Here is a 10,034-nt window from a genome sequence, read left to right as displayed (position 1 = left end):
CTCAGTTTGTCCCTGTGAGTAGTAATCAGCCTAATTTAGGGCCTTCAAACCTGAGGTAGTTGAGGGTCACCTGAAAGACATGTCTGGAAATCACCTACTCTCAGAATCGGACCCAACGATGTTTGACCAATTGTTTCATGTTGCTTTGGCTCCTGGGGTGAGAGGCCAAGTTGCCACTGTGGGTTGCTAATCCTGTATTTGGTCTGGACCTGGGAGATGTGAGCAGTAGACAGCTGGCCCGGTTTGCTGTGTTGACGGCTGACAGGCCCGAGGTGGTGGTTTTCTATGCAACAGGCAGCGTGGTCTCTGGAGGACCGAGGATGGCAGAGAGAGGGCAAAGCCAGTCTGGTTGGAAGGCCAATGCCAGGACTGAAGGCTTTCATTGGCAGAAAGGATTTCCAGAGACGCAGAAAGGTGGTAGAAGACAGCAAGAACATCACCACTTGGTAAAGACCAAGGTAAGTGGAGCCAGGAGATCCCTCTAGACTAAGGAGCTGGCCAAGAAGCAGGCACCACCCAGGTGCAAGCCCAGAACCAGCTCCTCAGAGAGAGGCCAAAGCAAACCAACCGGACTGGAGACGTGCGGTCATGATCCCCGTGGTACCCGGTGTAAACCCTGCTGTCTGCCTTGGCAGCTCAGACACTTCCAAGAAAGGATGCTCTGGACAATGGTTCTTCCAGCCACTGGGTCAGGGACTCAAATTCAGGTAGGATCCTAGGGATCCTGCTGTGGGCAGCAGAATCAGCAAACAATGTAAATCCGAGTCTCATTTAAACTTCGTGCTCAGATATAAATAACCCCATAAAGGTAGGTCTTTCCTTCCAGTTTTTTCCTTATTATGTACACTCATATCCTTACTCTAGAGCTACGAGACACTGTGCTACACAATTAAAATAATGGATACGGCGGTCTTTCGGCCTCTTGTCAACCCTAAGCCATCACTTCATGCTTGTCCTGCCTTGCTCTGACCCACTTACACTGACCCATGAGACTCAAGTCACGAATGATGCTCAGTGACTAATTTAAAAGGCTGTGAGGTTCATTCTTAGCCTGAGGATGTGATTCCTGTTTTAACCAAGGCATTTCACACCCAGGATAACACGCTCATTTTTAGAGTAGCCAAGGTATGACATTTTGATTTGGGCTAGAGAACGGACTAGCTTCTAAGTCAAGCGATTATAAAAGTAATCATACCAGTTCTGACACATATTTCCTCATGTGAGACTGAATTAGCCTGTGTTCCTGTTTAAGTGCTCTCTTAACTGTTTTATTTACTCTGGAGAAGCCCATGAAGGTTTTAAAAATTACTGGGGCTTCTTTTTAGAGGGAGTGTTACTCAGGGAATCCTAATCTGGTCCCATATGCTAGATTTTCCCCCCATCGGTAATTTGGAGCACAGTAGTCTGAATGGCTGAGATTCTGGAAGTGAGGACCAGCCACCTTTGGAAGTGTTGACCCATGCTGAGAACACACCAATTGGCTTAATTGGCACAGCTGGGCCGGGGATGCTACACATCAGTCCTTCCGAGGCTTGGGTGGAAAAACAGTTGAGCACAAAGAAGCAGGAAACGTAAGACCGGTCAATTTCTACCGCTGCTGTCTCCTTAGCCCAGTATGGAGATCACACATCCGAGTCTCATAATCTGGGCTAACGGGACGCAATTTTTTGAGTGCCCCAGTCAGAAAATGCAGAGAAGGGGAGCTGGCGGTGGGGGCTTAGGAAGGAGAGAGTTAATTCACAGTGATCAAACGGGAGTCCCACAACCTGTCACGTAGCAACACTCAGCGATGGTCCTGGGGGACAGGTCCTGGGAGGTGCTTGTTGGCTACTACCTACGAATTGCTACAGATAAAGGAAGGAAGACATTGTTTGTCCGAGATGGGAAGGTCACTTAAATGCTGGGGTCCATCTGGAGGTGAAGAAGTGCTGGCGGGCTGCCCATCTCCAGGACATCGTTCATGCTCCTTTTGTCCTCATCCTGTCCACAAGGCAGCCAGGGCCCGGGATGTGTGGTTGGAAGGGGTCAGAGCCAGTGGTCCCCCTCTCTCGTTTTCCCTGACCCAGATGCTCTGAGGAACCTTCTTGCTTCAAGATCCAAACCGGCAACGACAGATCGGGATGGCCTCTAGGTCTCGTTTCCGATTCTTGAAGACGGATGTACTCAGGCAGCAACGCGAGCCTAGCCACAGTCACACGTGAAATCCTGGTTGCTGCCAGCACTGCTGCTAATAGAGATTAGTCATAATATTCGAGGTACCAAACCAAGCCCAGGGTCTTTCCTGCTGGGAGCAAGTTGGCCTGATCTCCTGGGTCTGTCGATTAGGTAGAACATGGAACTATCTTCTTGAGATTCAAGAGGATGCCAAGGCAGACATTTGGAGAAAGGGATTGGAAACCCCTCACGTGTTCCCCCTTAGGGCCCTGCCTGGGTATGAAGGGAGATGTCAACTTGAGGGGCCATGGAAGATTCCTTCCGGGGGGAGGAGGTGTGGCTACTCTCACCGGCTGGGCTCAAGAATGGGATAAGGCTTTTCAGCCCGGTCACAAGGAGTTTCCAAGAAAGGTGGTCTCCTGAAGACCTGGGCTGTGTGCACCCTTCCTCTCCCTCTCTCTGTCGCCCCTCACTTGTGAAGGCGGGTAGAGGCTTTCGGCTGGGCTCCAGCTTTAGAAGGCAAGGCACTCGCTCTCCTTCCGCCCGACCCCGGGGAGTGGCCTCGGCCGACCCACACTCGCTCAGCAGGACACTCGGCTCGGGGGGCCGGCGGGGAGCACCGTGGCGAAGCCTAGGCAGCACCATTGCTGTGAGCTGCTGTGGTTAGGGGCCCCCAGTAGCTCAGGGCTTCAGGGGCGATCCCCTGGGAGTGTTGGCTATGTGAGTGAAACTTGGGAAAGAAAGACCCGACCACCATAAGAAGCAGTGGGAATCCATGGAACTGCCAAAAGAGGGGGGGCACTGCCTTGGCATTCTCAGCCAGGACACTCCTGCTCTTCTTCCGACTCCGTGCAGCCTCAGGGTCGGGTCACGGTTTGGAATCCACCAGTCCCCCAGCGTTCACAAGTTTGCGCAAATGATGAAACGGAAAAGGCTGAGAAGAAAACAGAAAAGAAAACGCATAAGATCTTTGCTCTCTAGCTCAACGAGGACACCAACTGTCTGGGGGCAAGACAGGCAGGACCGGGAGGGAGGTCCCCTCTGTCGGGGTGGCCCTGGGCTCCCCTCCTCTTGGCGGTCGGGGAGGAGTGAAAGAACACAGATCGTGGGCTGTGGAGGGAGTCTCTGGAAGGCCGGGCAGGTCCTCAGCACTGGATGATGGGCGTGGCGTGGACTCCCAGGGTCTGGCCCGTGACTGGGGGAATCACACACACACACACAGATGGGCAACAAGGACTTACACTCTGACCTGTGGGACGTCGGTGTGACTCTATTCTTTCTCGGTGATCGCTTCTTGCAGCGTAGGTGGTGATGCTTCTGTTCCTAAAAGACAATAGTCACTCACGTTTCACAGTGTTTGGTGCACGCACACATTCATCTAGCCAACAGAAACGGCCGCCAGGCTGGGCTCTAAAATACATAATCATGACCACCTACTCCCTGGGTCAAGTGTCCAGGAATGACTGGGCGGCGTCTGTGGTGGGTTCCCAGAGTCAGTGAGCCCAATGAGAATCACGATCTTGGCTGTGATCAAGTTGGCCACTTTGGATGTTCAGAAAAGCAGCCCGCACAGACTCCGGGCGACCAGGAGTCCCTGGGCTGGTGGGGGGAACCTTACTCCACTCCACACTGTTTCTAGCTCCTGACCCTTTCTATCTCTCGCCATTGCTACCCATAGCTGGCTCTAGGCAGCCAGAAGCTTGGAATTCACTTGCCCTGTCTGCTGGACCTTCACGGACCACGAGTCATTCATTCACTACTCAACTCGATGCTGGCCTGAAACTAAACTCCTGGGGAGAAAATCCAGGCTAACTGGGTCTGGAAGGCAATGGTGTGAGTGAGTGACCATTCAGTCCACTGGTCAACATTCAGGTCTCGAAAGATGACCGCAAACGCTTTCTATTCACCACAATGTACCCCAGTTTGGGGCTTACGGGTTATTCACCGCTGGAGAAAAAAGATGCCCTGTGAATAGAAGGGAGGAGGGAGAAGTTCCTGGTTCCGCTGTAGGGGAGGGGGAGGCTCTCATCACACAGCATCCCCCCACCTCCCTCCCTGGGGGCTGTGCCAGTCCTCGGCTCACCTTCCTCCCAGCCCTCGGCGACACCAGCGAGCTCGTAATGCTTTTTCCGAAGCTCTCCCAGTTTTTGACGCTCCTTTTGCAGTTCGTTTTCTAGCTCCAGCACCCTAACCTGTGGGGAAAGTGGCCTTTGCTTTGAGCAGGGACCTGAGAACGGTCTCATGTTGACCTAATCCCTTTCCTCTGTGGTCCAGGACTCTTTGTCCATGTTATCCATAGCTTACCCAGTCCTCAATTTCACCCTTGCCTCTGCTCTAATTTCTCCATCCTCTCGTTCGTCCATCTATCCCAATGGCTTTTATGCTTTCTCACTGGGACCCTCTACTGGAAATGAATGATACTTTATGGTCCAAATGCCTAAATGGGAGTAGGGCTTATCTTACGATCCTCTGATAAATCACTAACTAAAAACATACTACTCAGCTATTAAAAAAAATGAAAAATCTTGCCATTTCCAACAACATGGATGGATCTAGAAGGTATTTTGAAAAGTGATGTAAGTCATAGAAAGACAAATACCATATGATCTCACCTAAATGTGGAATCTAAAAAACAAAACAAACAAAATAACAGGAAAAGAGACTCACAGATACAGAGAATAAACAGGTAGTTGACAGAGTGGAGGGGAGGTTGGGGGGGTGAGATATGTGAAGGGGATTAAGAGGTACAAACCTCCAGTTATAAAATAAATAAGTCACAGGGATATAATATACAGCATAAGGAATATGGTCAGTATTATTGTGATAACTTTGCATGGAGACAGATGATTACTAGACTTATTGTGATGATGATTTCGTGACGTATGCAAATGTCAAATCACTATGTAGCATACCTGAAACTAATGTAACAGTGTACGTCAACTCTATTTCAAAAAATAAAAAGAGAAAAAACGGAAAGAAAAGGACAACTCTAATGTTTAGTCTATCTATGTGATACAGTCTAATCCAGTTGTAACCCATCTCCTTCAACCCCAGTTCTCTGGAAGTCTAGGCAGGAACCAAATACAATGGTTCTGGCATTTTTGAGGGGTTGGTATAACTTAGGGTTATTATTGTGCAGGAAAAGGTACAATCTCACTAAAGGAAGGGTTGGTTCTTGGCTATTCCGCCTCCTCATTAATTATTTTATTTATTATTGCAAGAAATATTTGCTGAGCACCCATAATGGACCCCAGGCTCTGTTACAGGTGCCGGAGACACAGTGGTGCATGGACAGACAAGGTCCCTGCTTACCTCATGGGGGGAAGAGACAAACTAATGAACCAGAAAAGACCTGATCACAAAGCAAATGACACAGGGCGACTTAGTGATAAAGACTAAGGGTGGGCAGCAAAGGCTACCCCCAGGAAGTAACTTCTGACCGGGAGACAGTCATGAGGTGAGGTTGGACCAATAGGCAAGGATCACTACGCCTGCAGCCCACGGGCCAGGGGAAGGAGTCTGGGTGTTACTCCAAGTCCAAAGGAAGCCAGTGGAAGATTTTAAGCAGGGAACTGACATGTCGTCATTTACATTTTTACAATATGCTGAGGCTGAATGGCCTGAAGAGGGGAAGAGTGGAAGCAACTAGACCCAGTGGGGTGGTTCGTTTTTTTTTTTTGCTTTTTAAACTTTTTATTATGGAAAGTGTAAAACACATACAGAAGGATGGAGACTGGTACAGTGAACCCCCCCATATACCTTTCATGTTGTTCCATCAACTACCAACTCGTGGACAGACTTGTCTCAGCGATACTCTTTCCTGTTCTCCCTGCCCCGCCATGGGATAATTCTAAAACACATACTTGCATACAATATAGGTAAGTTGCTTCTGTAGTAGCTCAGCAGAGACAACGGTGGCTTAGACTAGGTTAGGGAGATGGAAGAGTGGAAAGGTTAAGGCTATGTTTTAGAGACTGAGAGTTGACAGGACTTGCTGGTAGGTTGGATGTGGAGGGGGAGGGAGAAGAACCAAGGACGACTCCCAGGTTTGGGGCTCAGCACCCAGGTGGGTGGCGGTGGTGCCATTTACTGCGACGGAGAAAACCAGAGGAGGGACAGATTTGGGTGAGAGGGAAACCGAGAGACCTGTTCTGGACACACTAAGTCTGGATGCCTGTACTTCTTGGGCATGAAGTGGAGACATCACGTAGGCAATTGAGCAAGTACAGAGCTCAAAGAGAAGAACGTGGGGACCTAAGTTGGGGAGAAGAATGGGGTATTTATCGACATATAGATGGTATTTAAAGTCAAGAGGGACGGGATGAGAACAGTAAGCAAGAGGGTGTAGGTGGAGGAGACTCAGGCCTGAGCCCAGTTCTTTTGGTGTCTACAGACATCTGGCATATGACTTTTCCTAAAAATGCTGAGTGACCCACCTATAGACTTCACCAGTCTCAATGTGGACTTTACCCCAGGACTGTGACCAGAGATTCTAGAACAAGGATGTCAGGTATTTTCCAGGATCCTATTTTGCATGGCATAACTTTACTAAAACTGAGAAATGGCATTGCCTTTGATGGGTTAACAGTGGATTGACTTTTTAAAAAAAAACCCTGAAGGTCATATGCAAATAATTCATATTGAAAGTTTTCAAAAAGTTGTCAATATAAGACTATTAAATACCAGTTTGTGGTCTGCTTAGGAGAGAGCTGATAACATGTTGAGGGATGCCAGACCAAGACGGGCGGGCAAGAGTTAAGATTCTGATCTTTACTAATCACCTCTGTCCACCTCCGCTGTTTCTTCCAGCATCACTTACGTTCATTCTTGGGGTGATATGTACCTCTGTGTTCATTTCCCCAGCGAGTTTCTCTCTGACTTCTCCCCATGGAAATAATATTTGGGGTCAGTGTCATAGGCAATAGAGTCTGACCAGACTTAGAGATGGAGTTCCTACCTGGGAATCCATCTCCTGGCGTTTGATCTGGGTCAGCGTCATGCTTGAGAAGTCCATGCTGTCTGCAATGATGGAAATAGGAGGGTCTTGTCGAATGACACCCCAGCTGACACTTACCTGAGAGGTGGCCGGTGCCAACGCTCTGCTGAAATGCTTGGTTTGTCATTTACCGACATACGCGTGAATGTAAGTGAGGGGTGGAGAGGGAGGAAGACAATGACAGGGTAACTAGGGTCAGACCCCCCCCGCCCCCAATGGACAATCAGGCCTGTGGAGTCATTTCTCTGAATTCAGAGAAATAGCCAAATGGAAAATCTAGCTAAGGCCTGTCCCTAGAGTGATCAATAGCATGCTTATGTGGTGTCTCAACTTTTGAGAAGGTAAGTTTGAGTGTACAAAGATGAAAAATAAGAGAGAATTTGCAAACAGGACTGTGGGAAATCAGAATCGTGGAGAAGAATATAATGAGCAGCCACATAGGATGGCTGAGAAAAGCATTGCTTCTGAAAGGCTACCTGTGTCCTCGATCTGTGATTTGCCAGAAATGGTTGAGGCCACAACTGCGGCGGTGGCCTGGTTCACGCCCCGAGAGGCCTGCTGCAGCTGGGCCAGGTTTGGGCTGTCCTTATCAGCTTTCACCTGCCAGGACCAAGCAGATTTAGGGTCACACAACATAGAGCAGCAAGGATGGAATCAGAGAGTCGGTCTGATGGTTCTTGACAAATATATGGGCTCCGCTGTGGTCACCAATCAACTTCTCAAAAATCGCTACCTAGGGGGTCAACTCCTGGCATCTCTCTCTAATATCAAAAATCATTCCTGGGGCTTCCCTGGTGGCGCAGTGGTTAAGAATTCGCCTGCCAATGCAGGGAACACAGGTTTGAGCCCTGGTCCAGGAAGATCCCACATGTCGCGGAGCAACTAAGCCCGTGTGCCACAACTACCGAGCCTGCGCTCTAGAGCCTGCAAGCCACAACTACTGAAGCCCGTGAGCCACAACTACCGGAGCCTACGTGCCTAGAGCCCGTTCTCCGCAACAAGAGAAGCCACCGCAATGAGAAGCCCGCGCACCGCAACGAAGAGTAGCCCCCGCTCGCTGCAACTAGAGGAAGCCCGCACTCAGCAACGAAGACCCAACGCAGCCAAAAATAATAAACAAATTAAATAAATTAATTAAAAACAAAATCACTCCTGGCTTATTTGCTTGGTGGCCTCGAACGCTAGCTTTATCACTTATTTTGGGACAACAATAAATAAGGACAGTAAAAGAACACTCCCTGGGGAACTCTACAACTCATGGAAGGATTTTGGTGAGGAGCTTTGCATTAGGATCAGCTGGGGCAATGGTTCAGATCTGGACCCTTTTGAAGAGAGGCAGACATTAACTGTGGAACTTCAGAGCCAAGCCAGGTAACCAGCTTACTGGGCCGCCATTTTCCTTATTTGAGCGCTCCTTGAATGTACGATTGCTCATCAGAGGTCGGCATGGCTGGACCCTTAAAGGCCACTTGCAGTAAAAACGATGAAGCCAAAAGGCATGCACGTGGAGAGGCGGGTTAGAGGGGCTCCCTGCCGAAAGGCTTTTAGGTGACCCTTGGAGGCAGAATTTTTATCTGGGACTCAACCTACCTGGATGCTGGATAAATAATCAGTTCTTGGGGCCAATGCCATGGTCCAGGTATATTTTCTAACCCAGTCAGAACTTACAGTGTCCTGGGGAGCCCAACGCAGGTCCTACCTTGGATGCAGCCACAAGCTGGGCGGTGCTAGCAGCAATTTCATGCGAACAAACCATCAGCTCCTCGAATTTCCCTCGGCCTTGTACCACCAGATCAGCTGCATCCCTGATAGTCAGGGGAGAACCAGACAGGTTATGAAACTGACAGCTGCAAGCCCGAATGATCTCACCTTTAGACCACTCCCATCACCCTGGCAGACAGGGAGCCCAGCCTGCCTGCCCCACCCCCTGTGTTGCTCCAGGAGACCCAGACTCCTTTTTTTTTTTTGAAATTTATTTTTTTTTATACAGCAGGTTCTTATTAGTTATCTATTTTATATATATTAGTGTATACATGTCCATCCCAATCGCCCAATTCATCCCACCACCACCCCGCTTTCCCCCCTTGGTGTCCATACGGTTGTTCTCTACATCTGTGTCTCTATTTCTGCCTTGCAAACCGGTTCATCTGTACCATTTTTCTAGATTCCACATATATGCGTTAATATACAATATTTGTTTTTCTCTTTCTGACTTACTTCACTCTGTATGACAGTCTCTAGGTCCATCTATGTCTCTACAAATGACCCAGTTTCGTTCCTTTTTTATGGCTGAGTAATATTCCATCGTATATATGTACCGCATCTTCTTTATATTCAGACCCAGACTCCCTTTTAAACTTTCAGTCCTATTAACTTCCCTATCAACAGTTCATTTCTAGGGGGCAGATTTTTCCCCTTAGCTGTTCTCTGGGGTGGATCATTGGAAAGCAGGGTGAAGGTGAGGAGCCTTGGGACAGACGGATACTTACACCATGACAGTGGCTCCCCAGCCCACAGCTTTAGAGGCTGAGATAAGTCCTTCCGTCCATCGAGAATTCTTGGCATAAAACTCTTTAGGGGATGCTGTACCCTAGGAAAATGAAAAATACGATTAGCTATCTTTTATTGTGTGCCTACTATGTGCAAGGTGCTTTTATATATATTATCCCATGCAGTCTTCACAGTAACCCCGAGGCGTGAGCATTATTATTCCTTTTTTTAAAAAAATTTATTTATTTTATTTATTTTTATTTTTGGCTGTATTTTGGCTGTGTTTTATTTATTTATTTATTTTTTAGAAGATGTTGGGGGTAGGAGTTTATTAATTAATTTATTTATTTTTTGCTGTGTTGGGTCTTCCTTTCTGTGCGAGGGCTTTCTCTAG

General features: G+C 48.4%; 1 protein-coding gene across 1 annotated transcript in view; it reads right to left on the bottom strand.

Annotated features, from left to right (window-relative positions):
- Positions 1-2,998: 2,998 nt before the first annotated feature.
- Positions 2,999-10,034, bottom strand: part of HIP1 (huntingtin interacting protein 1) — a 45,460-nt gene continuing 38,424 nt past the window's right edge. Inside the window, exons 22-28 of the mRNA XM_028498803.2 lie at positions 9,640-9,740; positions 8,850-8,955; positions 7,627-7,750; positions 7,112-7,173; positions 4,238-4,346; positions 3,396-3,477; positions 2,999-3,088 (exon numbers count right to left, since the gene is read on the bottom strand). Coding sequence (XP_028354604.1) covers positions 3,425-3,477; positions 4,238-4,346; positions 7,112-7,173; positions 7,627-7,750; positions 8,850-8,955; positions 9,640-9,740 — 555 coding nt within the window. The 3' untranslated portion in view covers positions 2,999-3,088; positions 3,396-3,424. The remainder of the gene's footprint in view (positions 3,089-3,395; positions 3,478-4,237; positions 4,347-7,111; positions 7,174-7,626; positions 7,751-8,849; positions 8,956-9,639; positions 9,741-10,034) is intronic.

The sequence above is a fragment of the Physeter macrocephalus genome, chromosome 14 (genome assembly GCF_002837175.3).
Source record: "Physeter macrocephalus isolate SW-GA chromosome 14, ASM283717v5, whole genome shotgun sequence".
NCBI classification, from domain to species: domain Eukaryota; kingdom Metazoa; phylum Chordata; class Mammalia; order Artiodactyla; family Physeteridae; genus Physeter; species Physeter macrocephalus.
Note: the sequence above shows the minus strand (reverse complement) of the source record. Positions and strands in the feature narration are given on the sequence as shown.